The sequence below is a fragment of the Zingiber officinale genome, chromosome 4B, assembly GCF_018446385.1.
Source record: "Zingiber officinale cultivar Zhangliang chromosome 4B, Zo_v1.1, whole genome shotgun sequence".
NCBI lineage: Eukaryota > Viridiplantae > Streptophyta > Magnoliopsida > Zingiberales > Zingiberaceae > Zingiber > Zingiber officinale.
This window is the reverse complement of record NC_055993.1, coordinates 23,576,316-23,595,915: the sequence shown is the minus strand read 5'-3', so window position 1 is coordinate 23,595,915 and position 19,600 is coordinate 23,576,316. Positions and strand designations below refer to the sequence as shown.

Genomic DNA, 19,600 nt, shown 5'->3' with positions numbered 1-19,600 from the left:
TATACTAAGTGGGTAATTCCGCCCAACTCTAACATAAATATAATTGGTTCCCTCTTCTTTCAGCACGGTCCTGCTCGGTCACTTGGTTACTAGAGTCCTCTATCAGGCATAGGGCCCATAGGTCTCGGGTTCAATTCCCGCCTAGACCATTTTACGTTTCTATTTGTTTTTGCTACTTCCGCTATTCTAAAATTTTCATAAAAATATCCTAAAATTCCAGAAAAATCATAGAATATTTCTAAAATTGATTTGAGAATTTTTGGGTGTTACAGCATGACCGTGTCCCCAGATCCGAGTCTCAGCATCACATGGTCGTGCCAATTAGCATGGCCGTGTGCAGCGCACCCAGAGCCAAGAAAGGGCACGACCGTGCCATCCTTGCACGGTTGTGCCGCCGCCCCGCGCCCTAGCCTATAAAAGGGGGTTTAACCCTTTTTCCGAGGAGGGGAGAGCCGGAAGGCGAGTCATCAATAGGAGAATCACTCTGGTGCCGTTTCACACCGTCCAGAACATCGGTCCAGTGATCTTTCATCACCACATTAACCCAGAAGCAAAGGATTGGATTCGAAGATCACTCGTCGTTGTTGGATAAGCATACTTCTTCCTTCTCTCTTCGTGTTGAGAATTTGTATGTTTATATACATCATATCTTTGGGTTTTTCTACGGTGTCTATGGAGTAGAGTCCTTGTTCTAGGATGAGGGAGTAATTGTGGATTGGTTTTGATGTAAGACTCATATTATGCTTATATTCATTGGATGATTTCTCTTGCTTTGTTTCGACTACTCGATCTCTTTGTCGTGTTGATTGATTGTGTAGGAATTGCCAACCTCGTAGAGGGAATACCTTGGATTGTACACCCGAGGGGCCCTAGTGACAGGGGTAACTCGTTCATAGACATCTAGGGCACTTCCTTGAAAGGAGAGGCGACTCCTCCACAAGGAAGTAAGAGACCAAATTAAGTTACTTAATTATATCTTTGATAACATCAATTAGAGTTATGTTCTTATGATCTACCGAGGTGCCCTAGTGACAGGGGTTAATCGTAACAGAATTTCATAGGGATCGTCTTTGTTTGGTGTTTAAGGATAGTTGCTTTAGCTTCCGGCTAATGCATGTTGATGGACAATGAGTATAGGATAGTATGTGATACATCAATACCACCACAATGAAACCGAACTCCTAGAACTCTTCATTAACCAGGTTGATTTCTTCTCGTTGCTAGTTCTCGTTTCCGCTTTTTAATATCTTTTCTTAGATTACTTACAACCATCGATAGTGTATCTAATCCTAAGTGTGCCATCACTAGTGCTTATAACCAGTCCTCGTGGGGATCGATAATCTTTATTACTGATGACGAATCCGTGCACTTACGGAAGCGTAACAAGTTTTTGGCATCGTTGCCGGGGACTGCGTCTATAACATTGGTGATAGTCATACTAGATTGAACTAGACTTTGTTTTCTTTTTTGGCACCGTTGCTGGGGACTGCATCTTTCTTTTATTTTGCATTTAGAGATAAATAATTTTATTCTTGTTTTTCTTTACTTTCTGTAATTTTATTAAAATGCCAAAAATACTATTATTTCATTTCTTCTTCTTTACTATAGTTCATATTTTTTTTTGCATTCGAAGAGCTAATCTTTCAGGACAGCTTCTACCGTTCGATCCAGAGATTGATAGGACTTTCCTAAGAAGAAAAAACCTTCAGAAAGTATTTCAAGCAGCACAAGAATTTTCAGAGATGGCTGATAAATTACTGAAGGATTATGCTGCTCCTTATGCACGAGGGGTTCGGTCTAGCATCACTCGACCGCCAATCGAAGTTAACAACTTTGATATCAAGCCTGCAGTAATTCACATGGTTCAGCAGAATCAATTTGGAGAAGGACCGCACGATGATCCAAACCACCACTTAGAGCTTTTCTACGAGATCTGCGACACCATGAAAGTGAACGGAGTCCCTCCAGAATAAGTAAGGTTATTGTTCTTCGGATTCTCCCTGAAAGACAGAGCCAAGCAGTGGCTAAATTCCCTTCCGGCAAATAGCATTACATCCTGGGAGCAGTGTGAGCAGAAATTCCTGGACAAATTCTATCCACCAAGCAAAACTGCTCATATGAGGAATCTGATTGCAAACTTCAAACAGATAGACTCAGAATCATTATTTGAAGCCTATGACAGATTCAAAAGTATGCTGAGACAGTGCCCCCATCATGACCTTGAGAAATGGTTGGTTCTACACACCTTCTACAATGGAATCAACTATCACATGAAGGTATCCCTTGATTTTGCAGCAGGAGGAGCACTGATAAACAAGAGCATTGATGAAGCTGAAGAGATCATAGAGAATGTGGCACAGAATCACCATCAGTGGGCATCAGAAAGATCTGGTGGTTCTTTCTCAGGGAATCCAATAAAAGCGTTAGGAAAATTCGATGTAGATGCAGTCACTCTCATGTCTACAAAGCTAGACGCTTTGACCAAGAAATTTGAGTCCATGGGGAACAACAATAACACGGCCAATGCGATAGTCTATGTTTGCGAAACTTATGGAAGTAGGAAGTACGAATCATGCTCAAGATACTTGCCCCCTAGGGCCAATACAAGCACAGATAAACCAACTTGAGCAGTGTGATGCGATAGTCAACTACAACCAAAGGTAAAATAATCCGTACTCCAATACATACAATCCAGGTTGGAGGAATCACCCAAACTTCTCATACCGGAACAATCAGGACCAAAGGCTAGCAAAACAAAGCTATCAACTTGGATAACAGAGCTACTCACCTAGGCAGCAGAGCTACTCATCTGGACAACATACTTTTCAACAGCAACCTTCACAATTGTCCAGGATTGAAAAGATGCTTGAAGAAGCTCTCTCAGAGCAAAAAGAGATGAAGAATGAGATCAAGCTGTTAACCCAAAGAATGGAAAATTCTAAGAAACATCAAAAGATGCAAGACAACCAGATAGCCCAGATAGCCCAATCTATCTCAAGAGCACAGGGAACATTTCCAGGGAAGCCAGATATAAACTCAGTGGAACATTGTAACTGCATTGAGCTGAGGAGCGGACAGACTTTGGGAGACCCCCAAATCATTACTCAGAAGGAACCTGACTCAGAGGAAGAGCCCTCTTCCCCAATACCCAATCAGACCCAGACCAGGGATGGAGAGGAGGTTACTAAGAAAGTTGAAGGAACTCTTCAAGTTCCCCCACAGAGTCAGACGATTCCTTTCCCTCAGAAACTGATAACCTCCCATAAGGATGAAGAGTTCAACTGATTCCTGAAGAAGATCAAGGAAATTTGAATAGAAGTACCACTGATAGATGCACTGCACCAAATGCTGAAGTTCGCAAAGTTCTTGAAGGGTATTTTATCTAACAGGAGGCAGAAGGGCGACTTCGAGACCGTAGAATTAACAGAGAATTACAGCGCTCTACTTATGGCAAATACTCCACCAAAACTTCAGGATCCAGGAAGTTTTTTCATACCGTGCAAAATTGGCCCTGAACTCATACAGAGAGCTTTCTGCGACTTGGGGGCCAGCGTTAGCCTACTTCCGTAGTCTTTATGTAAGAAGCTGGGCCTCCAGAACATTAAACTGACTACTATGGCACTGCAATTAGTTGACCATTCATGTAGATACCCCATGGGAATAGTGGAAGATGTGCCAGTAAAAGTGGGTGGATGTATTGTTCCCACAGATTTCATTATCATGGATATGGAGGAAGATCCCAAGATACCGATCATCCTTGGAAGACCATTCCTTGCCACAGCTGGAGCCATCATTGATGTAAAAAGTCACAGGTTATCCTTGGATATCGGAAAATAAAAGATTGAATTTGATTTATCTGATTCCTCCATCTGTGACCCCTCTTCTCAAGGAAATTCTAGCAAGATCAACACACACAAAGTCGAGGAGTGCAGTTTCCATGAGAGTTCCCCTCCAGCGAGCAATAAGAAATACATTTGTCCTGCATGAGCGAAACTACAGGCATAGACTGGAGAATTAACCCTAGGAGGAGAGTCGTGCTTCCACGGGTTTAGTCCACATTAACTAAAACAGGGTCGAGCTAAAGACCTAAAATAAGCGCTTCTTGGGAGGCAACCCAAGGGTTTTTCTTTCATTCTAGTTCATTGTTCTAGTTTTGGTGAGTTTAGTTGAGTATTTTTATTATTTCTTTATTTTTTGGTATTCATTTTCAGGATGTGCAGATCCTCCACGAGCTGGCCGTGAGAGTTTCATGGGAGCGGAGGTGTCAGAGGAACCGAAAGAGTGAAAGGCGAGTCACCGTGAGCCTAAAGGAGTCGGTCGTGTGATCCCACATGGCCGTGCAAAGCCAGCAGAAGGATGAAGGCCACGGGCCATGCAACCTTGCACGACCATGTGGCCTATGCAGAGAGAAGAAGGACACATGCCGTGCCACTCGGGACGGCCGTGCGAGATTGCCAGAGAAGGAGATGACTCGGGTCGTGCCAATTGGCACGACCGTGAGACATGTCCAGAGAACAGGGAGGACTGGACCATGCCAATTGGCACAGCCATATGACCTTGGTCGAAGGGAGAAAAGAGGAGGTCGTGATAATTAGCACGGTCGTGCAGAGCCCCACCTAACCCGGCCGTGTCTATAAGACACGGTCGTGCCCCTGCCCATGTGCGCCGCCCACATCTCCAAAAAACCCTATTTCCATCTCCTTCACTCCCAAAAGTCTTATCCTCCCTACTACACCTCATCAAACCCTAATTTCCCACCTCTATAACTCACTTTTGCTTAGATCTACATCAAGATCTAACACTTCTTCAAGCCACAAATCCGAAAAGAGAGAAGAAATTGTTGGTGATCGGTGACCGGCTTGAAGGGGGTTGGATAGACGGCGCCCCCAAATTGATCGCTTCTCCTAAGATGTTAGCTTGCGTAGCAGAATAATACAAAATACAAACAAGCTAAAGATTAAAGACAAGAAAAGAAAGCAAACCAAGCTACACGATCATTTACGTGGTTCGGAGATAAAGTTCCTACTCCACGGCGTGTCCGTAAGGTAGACGATCCCTATCTGTCGGTGGATTACTCCCCGAAAGATATTCGGCTATCTCAAACCTCCTTGTGGGTTGAGAAACCTCACCACAAACTCACCAAGACCTCTTGGACACAAGGGAAACTCTTGAGCACTTGTAGACTACTAATTAGACCTTAACCAAGTCTAATTTCGTCAGAGATAACCAAGCTTCCAAGCCTTGGTTATATAGGTCGCGGGTTGAAAATCCAGCCTACCAATCGACTGCCAAAACATGCAATCGACTGCTCTCTGTGGACTGCTAAAACTAGCAGTCAACTGCTCCATACTGACCGAACGAACAGAAGCATTCTGTTTGCACCCAGTCGACTGCCCCAATCGACTGCACCAGTCGACTGCTAAAACATGCAGTCGATTGCTACAGTAACGCTACAGTATTGCTACAATAAATTCCTAAAACTAGGATTTTACTCCGAGTACAATCTCTCATGCACTCGTATCCTCACCCTTACGACTCATTTGACGCTTCCTTTGCAATTTTGACCTCTTGCCTTCAAGCCTACTTCCTTTGGCTCTCGTCCCTCGAATGCATACAAGCCCGCAGCTCGTCCCCAATGCCATCCTTCGCGTATGACTCGAAGTCGCTTCCCTCGGCCCTTGTTCTCGCTGCCTTGTCCACGGTCCCTCGGATGCTCCATCCTTCACCGGACCTGAAGCCATCAACCTGAGTCACATGTGTATCCTGCAGTCCTGCACAACTCAAGTACACATATCAAATACAAGGGTGAACCTAACTTAAACCCTTTGCCCAAACACCAAAACACATGGTCCCACGGACCATTGGGATTGCTCCAACAATCTCTCCCTTTTTGGTGTTTGGCAATACGTTTAAGTTAGGGAAAACAAATAGCAAATAAACATGCTAAAAATAATGGACTTACAATGCCAAGGCTACACACTTGGACTTATACCGCCGAATGGACTTACGTTGCCAAGGCTACACACTTGGACTTACACCGCCGAATGGACTTACGTTGCCAAGGCTACACACTTGGACTTACACTGCCGAATAAAAATAATACAACATGCATTTGAACCTATCCCAAGGCTCCCCCTACACCTATGCTCCCCATTGAGCTAGGAATTTTCCATAAGGCTTTTTAAGAACCTATCCCAAGGCTCTCCCTACACCTATGCTCCCGAGCTAGGATTTTCTCACACCGTAAAGGTATTTTCAGGTTTTCCCAACTAAACCTTACTTCTCCCCCTTTGCCTAACATCCAAAAAGCTTTCCAACAATATTCCAATTGTTGAAAACTTGTCATCCAACTGACCCTAAACTAGTGTATTTATCCCCTATGGATCCCATACATCTAAACGAGTTGACACGGTCAAGAACAGCGCTGAAAAATAGTTTCAGGCTAGTATCAGTCGATTGCAAGAAGTACCAGTCAACTGCCCCCATGAAAACGAGCTTACAGAGACATTCTGTGCTCAAAAACACTATTACCAGTCGACTGGTACACTATTCATGCAAACATTAACCTTTTCTGGCCAACTTCAGAAATGCGCCAGAAATTCCACATACCTCCAAAAATCCTCAAATTCTGTGGAGAGGTCTATTATATCAATGTCTACTTGGGAAAAATATATACAAAAAATATATCTATCACCAATCCCAAGATTGACACAAAATCCAAAACTAGCTAAAAAGTTCAATTGAACCTTGACCTAAAGTCCTAGTTTTGGCTTCCTCTTGATGTATTTGCCCATACTAGCCCATAATGCATCCCTAGCATTGGTTTATATGGCATCTATACATCAAAAACTAATTATCATGCTATATGACCCTAATGTTATATTTCAAAGCATGAATCATAACCCATGTGTGCCAATTCCCTAGGTTTGAGACTCAAGTCCGTCTCCAAACCACTTGGCACATTCCATGACTCAACCTAGACTCCCAAGTAGTACCCACTTGAGATCCATTGTCCATGGGTCCCAACTTGACTCTTTGAGCTCCCCCTAGAGATCTTAGCCTTAGCCACCTCCCTAGGTGACTCATCCATAATGGCTTGGCCTACAAACCTAACTTTCTTAACCTTGGACACCTTGTCTTTGGTCAATTTCTCCTTACCATTAAATGACTTTCCCTTGCCATTTATTGGCTTCCCCTTGCTATAGTCATATGCAACCCTAGCATAATACTTTCCCTTAGCATTGGAGCCACTAGATCGGTATCCCAAACTCGATCTATTATTATTGGGTCTTTGACTATCCAACACCATACCTAAATCCTTAGATCCAACATTAAATCTTTCTAGGGTTTTCTCCAATTTATCAAGTTTTACCTTCAAAGCTTGATTTTTCCTTTCTAGGTTCCTAAACCTAGAGCCAATATGTCCACCATGGACATTCCTAGACCTACCCATTTTTCTAGGCATATGTCTCTCCTTCTTGGGATTAATGCCTTGGGTCTCCTTAGGTCTACCATTTCTTGGTTTATCATGCATTGATTTCCTAGGGTTTTGATCTACATTTACCCTACTCCTATCATGATATTTGAAACCAAAATTTTGCATGGGCATATAATGATTAACATTATTTTTCCTAGCATGCATAGAGGAATTTAAATTTGACTTCAAATTTAAACTAGGGTTTACCTTACCCTTTACCTTTGGTGCTCCCCCTTGACATGAGCCTCCATTCTTCCTCCACTTCTTTTCCCACATCCTCAAATGCGCCAACTTCTTGAGCTCTCTCTTCCTTGGGCATTTGGTGTGGTAGTGTCCTATTTCACCACAAGTGAAGCATCTAATGTGCTTCTTCTCCTTCTTCTTCTTGGTACCATCATTCCTACAACCCAAATTAGTATCTAAAATAATTTGAGTGGGTTTAAGAGTTACCTTCTTACCCATTGGACATCTACTTTTGTAGTGTCCCCTTTCATTGCATCCGAAGCACACAATGTGAACTTTTGACTTTGCTTCGGTGGAGGTACTCACTAGGTTGACTTCTTCCAAGATTTCTTCTTCACTTGTCTTGGATTCTTCTTCAACCTTTGAGGATGTAGATGCTATATCTTCCTCATCCACACTTGTAGATGACCTTTCTTCATCCTTTTCCTCAAATGTGACTAAATTCACTTCCTCTTCTTCTTTTGATGTTGAATTGGTCTTCACATCCGATTGGTTCTTCTCTACTTGAGCTTCTTCATCCGTTTCTTCGGATTTTTCTTCCTCTTGTGTAGACAAAGGTTCTTCCCATGGAACCTTCTTTATCTTGCTCCACAAATCATGGGCGTTCTCATAGTCACCTACACGACTCATCAAGTTATTAGGCAAAATATCAATTAAAACCGATATTACCTTTGAATTTGCCTTTGACCGTGAGGTTTGCTCTTTCGTCTAATATCGTGGTCGGAGTTTCTTCCCTTTCTTATCCTTCGGAACTTCGAACGGTTCATTTACCACCATCATGGTGTCCTAATCTATGTCGAAGAAGATCTCCATCTTTATCATCCAATAGGTGATGTCCCCAAGGCTTCCTCCTTCAAACTTTGGAGGTTCAATCAAGTCGGTCATCTTCTTGTATTTGCTCTTCTCGGCGATTAGTCCGGTGAAGTGTGAACTTGGCTCTGATACCACTTGTTGGTGATCGATGACCGGCTTGAAGGGGGGTTGGATTGACGGCGCCCCCAAATCGATCGCTTCTCCTACGATGTTAGCTTGCGCAGCGGAATAATACAAAATACAAACAAGCTAAAGATTAAAGACAAGAAAAGAAAGCAAACCAAGCTACACGATCATTTACGTGGTTCAGAGATAAAGCTCCTACTCCACGGCGTGTCCGTAAGGTGGACGATCCCTATCCGTTGGTGGATTACTCCCCGGAAGATCTCCGGCTAGCTCAAACCTTCTTGTGGGTGGAGAAACCTCACCACAAACTCACCAAGACCTCTTGGACACAAGGGAAACTCTTGAGCACTTGTAGACTACTAATTAGACCTTAACCAAGTCTAATTTCGTCAGAGTTAACCAAGCTTCCAAGCCTTGGTTATATAGGCCGCGGGTTGAAAATCCCGCCTACCAGTTAACTGTCAAAACATGCAGTCGACTGTCCTCTGTGAAAATTCGACCATTACATCCCAACGGCTCGATACCAGTCGACTGCTCCACACTGACCGAACGAACAGAAGCATTCTGTTCGCACCCAGTCGACTGCACCAGTCGACTGCTAAAACATGCAGTCGACTGCTACAGTATTGCTACAGTAACGCTACAGTAAAATCCTAAAACTAATCTCTCATGCACTCGTACCCTCACCCTTACGACTCATTTGACGCTTCCTTTACAGCTTTGACCTCTTGCCTTCAAGCCTACTTCCTTTGGCTCTCGTCCCTTGGATGCATACAAGCCCGCGGCTCGTCCCCAATGCCATTCTTCGTGTATGCCTCGAAGTCGCTTCCCTCGGCCCTTGTCCTCGCTGCCTTGTCCACCACTACAAAAAAAATACCCGTATAGGAGTGGTTTATTAGGAGCGATTTTAATATCGCTCTTGAAAACAAACAATAGAAACAGTTTGAACTAAATCATTTCTAATGCCTTACCTTTTTAGAACGGTTTTGCAACCTCTCTTGTTGAATAGTTCTAACACCGATTTGAATAAATCGTTGCTGAAACCACTCTTAATGATTCAACTATTAAAAGCAATCTTGAAATTATTGATATTGGGTACATTTAGCAGTGGTTCTATGTTAAACGCTACTACTAACTGTTTTATTGCTCTAATCTCTAATAACAATTATCAAACAATATACTTTTAACAACCAACTCTTTTCGAAGTTAAAATTAATCAATATTTTTTTAAAATAATAAGAATTAAAGTGTACAATTTACTTAATGTAATTTTATTTTGTACATCTCAAATTTAAATTTATTTATTTAATATAAATATTTATTAGTCAAATAAATTATTCTTTAAATAACTTATAAAATCATCATTTTATTTATATCTGTTTTCATTTTTTTCTTATTTTTTGTTTTTGTTAAAAGAAAATTCTTAATTTTATATATACCAATTTTCTTTCTTTTCTTATATGTATTTTCCTGAAAATTTTTTCCTTAATATTTTTTCCCTAAACACATAACTTTCATTCCCAGCATTGCACGCAACCTCCATACCTTCATCTTCCTCTATCTATCTTTGAAATTATAAATCTCATGTCAAAAATCTTTCCTCTTTTTCTATTCAACTCCGAACCTAAATCTCACGCCAAAAATTTTTCTTCTTCCTCTATTCAACTCCAAAATCCTAAATCTCACTATGAAAATCTTTCTCTTTCTTTATTCGATTCTATCCATCGTCCAATTCACACTATTAGAATATAACTTTGATATTTTTTTATAAATATTTTATAATGACATTTATTAAAAATTATTTATTTTAAAATTTAAAAGTAATATTAGATTATTTATGATCATAATATTATTAAATATTATTATTATTTATATAGAACCATTATTTTTAAAATATATTAACCTTATTATTTTTTCTCTTAAAATTTTGCTTTTATTAGCCTGTAATAGCAAGTAAAGCTAATCTAAATTGTTTCCTTTCCACTTTTCAACATCAACTAGAACCAAAGTCCTTTCCATAGATCATCTTAGTCTCATATTCCCATAGGTAATCAAAATCATTTACTAAACCTGACATTGTTGAACTTATTAAGAATAAGTATATAGTAAAATAAAATTATTAATTAATTATTTAATAATTAACTAGCATATAAAATTATCTATCAGTAAGCAATTATAAATTAATAAATAAATGAATAAATATATCTCTTAATCTTCTCCTAATTACTAAGAATAACAATATAACAAAAGAAACTATTGACTAGTTATTAAATAATTAACTAACACATAAAAATATTAATAGTTGTAGTCTAGTTGGTTTGAGATCGTTGTTATATGTATAACGTGTAAGATCGGTTTCAAACTGTACCTATAAAGTATAATAGGAGCGGTTTTTTAATTTTTACCAATGGTTATGAAAACCGCTTCGATAGGATATAGGGACGGCGACAAGAGGAGCGTTTTTCAAACCATTGGTAAGAGTGTAGGAGTGGTTGAAAACCGCACTTAAAAGTAAAAAAAACCACCCCTATACGGGTGCTTTTTTTGTAGTGCACGGTTCCTCGGATGCTCCATCCTTCACCAGACCCGAAGCCATCAACTTGAGTCACATGTGTATCCTGCAGTCCTGCACAACTCAAGTACATATATCAAATACAAGGGTGAACCTAACTTAAACCCTTTGCCCAAACACCAAAACACATGGTCCCACGGACCATTGGGATTGCTCCAACAGAAACTTCCTTATTTTTCCTTCCTTCTCCTCCTCTTTCATCCTCAAGACCCATCTCCACAAGAAATTCCTCAAAACCTTGCACCATGTCGCAAATCTTAAAGAAACTTCGTCGAGGAAGTGGTGGATCTGGTGAAGGAGATGCATCGGGAGGCGACAAAGGCAAAGGGAAGGCTTCTTCTTCAAAAGGCAAAGGAAAAAGGGTGACGCGCAATGAAGGTAACGAAAACGAGTTCAATATTATTTTTAGAAATCATGAACAAAAAGCTAGATTTGATATCCTTGTCGCTAGGAAAATTACATGCACTAAATATATGGATCTCATTACTATGGACATGCTAGGAATTAGGGATGATGTAGATTGGATGATTAGTCCTTAGATTGGAATGACATTATGTACGCTCATGCACCGACTTACCTCCACCTAGTACTTGAATTTTTGAGCTCGATTGATGTTAAATTTTTCTTCTGAGGATGACTACGTAGGGGTCATAACTTTTAGGATGACGAATAAAGAAGTTTGGTGGACTTTTAATGATTTCAATAATTGTTTTGGCTTACCCATTGGTGGTGCTCGTGGATTTGATGATGAAATAAGATGGAATGAATTTTGGACGTTGATAACCGGATCAAAAGACCCTTATGAATCCTCTAGAGCTAAGGCATCCCGCATGCAAAACCCAACCTTTAGATACCTTCACCGAGTGATGAGCAAAATGATCTTTGGTCGAGGAGAGAGTGATGGGGTGGTTAGAAAGATAGAACTCTATTCTCTTTGGGTGATGTTGAATAAAGTTGATTTTGATTCCAGATTTCATTTCTTACAAACTTTGTTAAGGGCAGCTAAGGCATCTTCGGGGATGATAGTGTTTGGTGGATTGATCACCCAAATAACATTCAATCTGGGTTGTGAGCTTGATGGAGAGAGGTGATTAATGGTAATGACAAGATCGATATCGATTCTTGTCTTGCTATGAGGATGATTTGTCGGGATGAGAATGTGTTTGCTTTCCTTAGGACCAATGGTTTTTCATTACCCCTTCCTTACCCCGAGTGCACTTCAGTTCGCGACCCCGTGAATTAGGTGATTACTGATTTACACCCCGAGATTGTACCCTCCATTATAGAAGAAACCGAGTAGCACCAAGACCCCTTGTCATCAGGATTCCCGCAGCCTTCCAGACATCCGGAACCTCCTAGGTACTCTTTTGCATATGGCACAGGATCCTCTAGATTTGATTTTTCTGACTTCCATGCCTCTTAGACTCTCTTCATGAGAAGCATAATACCCAATAGTGATTGTTGGAGGGTCGCTTCAAATTATCTGACGACCAGTTTAAGGAGGTACATGATCATTTTCACTTTACTAGGGATTTCCATAGTCAGGTGACAGGGTTCGTTCAGGATTATGAGATTGACTAGGAAAGAATGAGAAATTTTATGGATGATATAGATACCACTAGACAACAAGTAGATGCCCTTTATCAATATCATCAACACATTGGTCATCTTCCTGGTATGCCTAGATTTCCCCCTTACACACATCGGGGACCCCCTTATCCCCCACCCCCACCACCGTATTGATTTCATCGGGACAATGAAAAGTCTAAGTTTGGGGGTGTTGTGTCTGTCTGCATAACCTGAGTCGAGTTTTTATTTTGTTTTGCATATTTTATTAGTCTGTTTTGTTTATTCATATTTTTCTAGTTTCATATTTCTATTTGCACTTTGCTTGGTTTATCTGCAATTTATGAGATTCATATTTCTAGTTTTGAGGCATATTTGAGAACATCAAACATTCTACTTTTTCTACTACTTGTCTGATAGCAAAATGACTAGCATTTTCTTAGTTTATGTGGTGTCAATATAGTGTTAGTATGTTTGGTGTATCTCCTTTCTCTATCTCTAGTAGCATGAAATAAGCTAAGTATTGTACGGAGTTTGGTATAAGTTTTGGCCTAACCTTAAGGATCTTATTTACACTACACCTAAGTACTTAAGCTTGAATAGTAGAAATACTTTTGGAATAGTTATGATTCATCCAAATTGTTTAGTACTTTTGTTCCCATGGTGATTTCTTATTTACATTTTGGTTATTGGATGACATCGGATCATGGAAGCTCATTTGGAAAAAATCTAAATCCCAACATATGCATCCCGCATGTGTAATTAGTGCTACACTATAGCACCAAAAAGAAATTAAAACAAAATGAAAAAAAAGAATAAAGGATAAAAATAGTTGTCATGAGTAGAAATTAATAATTCACCCCTTTATGACCGAGTTAGGTTATTGGAGAAATGAATGTTATGTTTCTCTTGATTCCGAGAAGTATCTTTTGAGACCTTATGTAATTTAAGAAAAATGAACCAAGTGTGTGGCAGGTAAGTGCCTATCATTGGGAACATTAGGAACTTAATTGTATGACGACTTAACTAGGATAAAGAATTGAAACTTAAAGAGTTTGAGATACTTATTGCACCGAGCACAAAGAACTTATGCTTAGGTCATACTTAGGTGACTCCACAATCATATTGCTTGTCAATGAAACTAGTTGATAGAGTTAGGTGAATGCACTAGGGATTATGAAACTCTGTCATGCGCTCATGAATATAGTTTATAGCATTTTGTTTGAGGATAAGCAAAGGTTCAAGTCTGGGGGTGTGATGTGCGTAAATATTATGATAGTTTATACATGTTTTTACGCACATTCACTTGCTTTATACGTACATATTCTTTGTATGATCACCTCTTTTATCATGTACTCATCATATATACTCTTTTGTACAGATATCTGCTCTTTGTTTGGTTTTGTGTTGACAAGGACAACTTTCGGAGCGAAAACAGCGTTTGTTGACACACCGGAGCAAGCTAGAGAACACGGCCGTGCAAACATTGCACGGTCGTGTGGCCAAACAAGAGAGGAGAAGTGCACGACCGTGCAACCCTTGCACGGTCGTGCGGCCAACCTAGAGGCAGATCAGAGCATGGCCGTGCATACTTGCACTACCGTGCCCCCCATGACCAAGACCAAGCAGCACACGACCGTGCAACCCTGCACGGCTGTGTTCCCAGATCCGAGTCCCAGCATCACATGGTCGTGCCAATTGGCACGGTCGTGCAGTGCACCTAGAGACAAGAAAGGGCACGGTCGTGCCATCCTTGCACGGTCGTACCGCCACGCCGCGCCCTAGCCTATAAAAGGGGTTTTAACCCTTTTTTCGAGGAGGGGAGAGCCGGGAGGCGAGCCGTCAATAGAAGAATCACTCTGGTATCGTTCCACGCCGTCCAAAACATCGGTCCAGTGATCTTTCATCACCACATCAACTCCAGAAGCAAAGGATTGGATCCGAAGATCACTCGTCGTCGTTGGATAAGCATACTTCTTCCTTCTCTCTTCATGTTGAGAATTTGTATGTTTATATACATCATGTCTTCGGGTTTTTCTCCGACGTCAATGGAATAGAGTCCTTGTTCTAGGATGAGGGAGTAATTGTGGATTGGTTTTGATGTAAGACTCATATTATGCTTATTATATTTATTGGATGATTTCACTTGCTTTGTTTTGACTACTCGATCTCTTTGTCGTGTTGATTGATTGTGTAGGAATTGCCAACCTCGTAGAGGGAATATCTTGGATCGTACACCCGAGAGGTCCTAGTGACAGGGGTAACTCGTTCACAGACATCTAGGGTACTTCCTTGAAAGGAGAGGTGACTCCTCCACACGGAAGTAAGAGACCAAACTAAGTTCCTTAATTCTATCTTTGATAACATCAATTAGAGTTGTGTTCTTGTGATCTATCAAGGCGCCCTAGTGACAGGGGTTAACTGTAATAGGATTTCATAGGGATCGTCTTTGTTTGGTGCTTAAGGATAGTTGTTTTAGCTTTTGGTGAATGCATGCTGATGGACAATGAGTATAGGGTAGTATGTGATACATCAATACCACCACAATGAAACTGAACTCCTAGAACTCTTCGTTAACCAGGTTGATTTATTCTCATTGCTAGTTCTCGTTTCCGCTTTCTAATCTCTTTTCTTAGATTACTTACAACCATCGATAGTGTAGCTAATCCTAAGTGTGCCATCACTAGTGCTTATAACCAGTCCTCGTGGGATCGATAATCTTTATTACTGATGACGAATCCATTCACTTGCTGAAGCGTAACAAATGGAGACATCACAATTTGAAGTACATGAAGAAGGAATCCAAAGTAATAAGGAATGCTGTAATTACATTATTCAAGCAAACAGAATTAAGGATCTAACAATGGAGAACATGCATTGAATGATAGGGTGAAAGAATTACTTAAAATATTAGAAAATAAAGGCATGCAATCTCAACATAGCGAGTCTGTAGACGATCTTCAATGTAAACTAGTAGCTTTTGCAACAAGAAGTAGGAAAGGATGTGACAGAAGTTGCTATGATTATAAGGATACTCTAATTATAGTCCATTGTGGCTGAAAATTTTACCTAAGAGGTAGCGGAGAAATACACAAATATTTGAGCTTACGGAGAACATTTCAAGAGAAGGAGAGGGAAAAAAATTTGTAAAAGAACCTGATGTTATGGAGAAGGGGAAAGGAAAAATTAATGTGGATGATATAGAAGAAGAAAGAGACATTGTACAATTGAATGAAGATAATTCTGAAGAAGAGGCAGAGAAGGATGCATATAGGCTTGCCACACATAACAAAATGAGGAAGCAAATCATTGATGTAAGTTGATATTTACTAATTTTATAGTAATTTGTTTGATTTAAATCATTAATTAAATTCCTTCTATGTTGATGGGCATAGTTTGTGAAGAAGCAATTTAAGACTTTGAAGAAAAAAAAAACAAGATGAAGATGTGGCGTACTTATTAAAAGTGTTGGAGAAACTAAAGTATGTGAATTACATAGTTGATTTAATTAAATGATAAGTCAAGACAATTATATTCTTTTATAATTTATATAATTATATGGTTCTCTAATTAAATTTTATGAATTATAATCATTGATTTACTTTGTAGGTTTACAAATGAATTAGTTTGGGAGGAATTGTTGGAGCAATCCCGATGGTCCGTGCGACCATGTGTTTTGGTGTTTGGGCAAAGGGTTTAAATTAAGTTCACCCTTGTATTTGATATGTGTATGTGAGTGTGCAGGTTTGCAAGATACACATGTGACTCAGGTTGATGGCTTCGGGTCCGGTGAAGGATGGAGCATCCGAGGGATCGTGGACAAGGCAGCAAGGACAAGGGCCGAGGGAAGCGACTTCGAGGCATACGCAAAGGATGGCATTGGGGACGAGCCGCGGGCTTGAATGGATCCAAGGGACGAGAGCCAAAAGAAGTAGGCTTGAAGGCAAGAGGTTGAGGCTGCGAAGGAAGCATCAAATGAATCGTAAGGGTGAGGGTCCAGTCGACTGGGGCAGTTGACTGGGAGCGAACAAAATGCTTCTGTTCGCTCGACCAGTGTGCAGCAGTCGACTGCTAGTTTTAGCACTCAACTGGTATCGAGCCATTGGGATGTAACGGTCAAATTTCTACAGAGGGCAGTCGACTGATGGTTTTAGCAGTCAACTGGTAGGCGGAGTTTCCAACCCGCGGTCTATATAACCAAATCTTGGGAGCTTGGTTATAGTTGACAAAAATAGTGGTGGTAAACCCTAATTAGTAGTCTACTAGTCTCAAGAGTCTTGGTTGGTGTTGTGGTGAGGTTTCTCCACCCATAAGGAGCTACTTGAGATAGCCGGAGTTTGCCGGGGGCTAATCCACCAATGGATAGGGATCGCCCACCTCAAGGACACGCCGTGGAGTAGGAGTAAGCAATCTCCGAACCACGTTAAATGATTGTGTAGCTTGGTTTGATTTCTTTCTTGTCTTTAGCTTTCTTTGTATTCATATTAGTTTGTATTTTTGTTGTGCAAACTAACAAGTGTAGGAAGCGAGTATTTGGGGGTGTCGTCTATCCAACCCCCTTCAAGCCGGCCACCGATCTCCCTACAAGTGGTATCACAGCCGAGGTCGCACTTCATCGGACTAATCACCGAGAAGAGCAAATACAAGAAGATGACCGGCTTGATTGAACCGCCGAAGTTTGAAGGCGGAGGTTTATGGGACATCACCTATTGGATGGTGAAGATGGAGGTCTTCTTCGACACAGATTGGGATACCAGGATGGTGATCAAGGAACCGTTCGAAGTCCCAAAAGACAAGAAAAGGAAGAACCTCCGACCACGATATTGGACGGAGGAACAAACCTCAAGATCGGAGGCAAACAATAAGGTAATATCAATTTTAATTGATATGTTGCCTTCTAATGTGATGAGGTGTGTAGGTGAGTACGAGAATGCTCACAATTTGTGGAGCAAGATAAAGAAGGTTCAATGGGAAGAACTCATGACTACACATAAAGAGGAAAAATCCAAAGAAAAGGATGAAGTGGTCCAAGAGGAGAAGAAGGACCAATCGGATGTGGAGACCAATTCAACATTAAAAGAAGAAGAGGAAGTGAATTCGGTCACGTCCGACAAGAAGGAGGATGAAGAGAGGTCATCCACAAGTGTGGATGAGGAAAATGAGACATCATCCACATCTCAAGGGTTGAAGAAGAATCCAAGACAAGCGAAGAAGAGGTCTTGGAGGTCAACCTAGTGAGCACCTCCACCGAAGTCAAGTCAAAGGACCACATTGTGTGCTTCGGGTGCAATGAGAAGGGACACTACAATAGTAGATGTCCTATGGGTAAGAAAGAGGTATCTCCTAAACTCAATTCAATTTTTTTAGAATCTAATTTGAGTTGTAGGAAGAAGGAGAAGAAATACATTAGGTGCTTCACGTGTGGAGAAATGAGACACTACCACACAAAATGTCCAAGGAAGGGAGAGCTCAAGAAGTTGACACAATTAAAGAAATGGGAGAAAGAGAAGAAGAGGAGCTCAAATCAAGGGGGAGCTTCAAGGGTAAGGGAGGTATACGCTAACTTGAATCGTAATTCAAATTCTTATGTTCCCATGCATGCTAGGAAAAATAATGATAATCATTATGTAGCAATGAAAAATTTTGGATTTATATATCATGATAGAAGTAGGGTTAATGTAGATCAAAACCCTAAGGTATCCATTCATGATAACTCTAGAAACATTAGACCTAAGGAGACCCAAGGCATTAATCCCAAGAAGGGGAGACATATGCTAGAAAAATGGGTAGGTCTAGGAATGTCCAATGTGGACAAGTCAATTCTAGGGTTAGGAACCAAGAAAGAGAAAATCAAGCTTTGAAGACAAATCTTGATAAATTTGAGAAAACCCTAGAAAGATTCAATGTTGGATCTATGGGTTTAGGTATGGTGTTGGGTAGCCAAAGATCCAACAATGATAGATCGGGTTTAGGATACCGATCTAGTGGCTCCAATGCTAAGGGAAAGTCTTATGCTAGAGTTGCATATGACTATAGAAAGGAGAAGCCAATAAATGGAAAGAGAAATACATTTAAAGGTAAGGAGAAATTAACCAAGGACAAGGTGTCCAAGGTTAAGAAAGTTAAGTTTGTAGGTCAAGTGTCACCGGAGGTGCACCAATGTGGCCTAGCTATTGTAGATGAGTCACCTAGGGAGGTGGTTAAGGTTAAGAGCTCTAGGGGGAGCTCTAAGAGTCAAGTTGGGACCCATGGCAAATGGATCTCAAGTGGGTACTACTGGGAGTCTAGATTGGGTCATGGATTGTGCCAAGTGGTTTGAAGACGAACTTGAGTCTCAAAGTTAGGGATTTGACACATAATTGGATTATGTTTCATGCTTAGAAATATGACATTGGGGTCATATAGCATGATAATTGGTTTTGGATGTATAGATATCATATAAATCAATGCTAGGGATGCATTGCGGGTTAGTAAGGGCAAATACATCAAGAGGAACCCAAAACTAGGATTTTAGATCAAGGTTCAATTGAACCATTTAACTAGTTTTGGATTTTATGTCAATCTTGGGATTGATGATAGATACATTTTGTAATGTATTTTTCCCAAGTAGACAAGGGTAAAATAGACATCTCCATAAAATTTGGGGATTTTTGGATGCCTGTGGAATTATTGGCGCATTTCTGAAATTGGATTCAGAATGTAGAATAGGCTGAAAATAGTGTGTCAGTCGACTAGTACAGTTACCAGTCGACTGGTAATAGTGAATATCTGTCACGCCCCAGAGGAGTCCCTGTCCGAGAAAA

The 19,600-nt window shown here is 40.6% G+C and overlaps 1 protein-coding gene across 1 annotated transcript; it reads left to right on the top strand.

Moving 5' to 3' along the window:
• The first annotated feature begins 2,895 nt into the window (after nt 1-2,895).
• Nucleotides 2,896-4,325, top strand: LOC121978161. Its single transcript, XM_042530538.1, has 4 exons — nt 2,896-3,275; nt 3,390-3,566; nt 3,648-3,798; nt 4,212-4,325. Exons 1-4 carry the CDS (start codon nt 2,896-2,898, stop codon nt 4,323-4,325), a joined length of 822 nt encoding a protein of 273 aa, XP_042386472.1.
• Nucleotides 4,326-19,600: the final 15,275 nt, after the last annotated feature.

Coding starts and splice junctions, on each gene's coding strand:
- LOC121978161 (XM_042530538.1), top strand. CDS start 2,896: ATGAAGAATGAGATCAAGCTGTTAACCCAAAGAATGGAAAATTCTAAG. Junction 3,567..3,647: donor GCCAGCGTTAGCCTACTTCC/GTAGTCTTTATG, acceptor CCATTCATGTAG/ATACCCCATGGGAATAGTGG. Junction 3,799..4,211: donor CAGCTGGAGCCATCATTGAT/GTAAAAAGTCAC, acceptor ATTCATTTTCAG/GATGTGCAGATCCTCCACGA.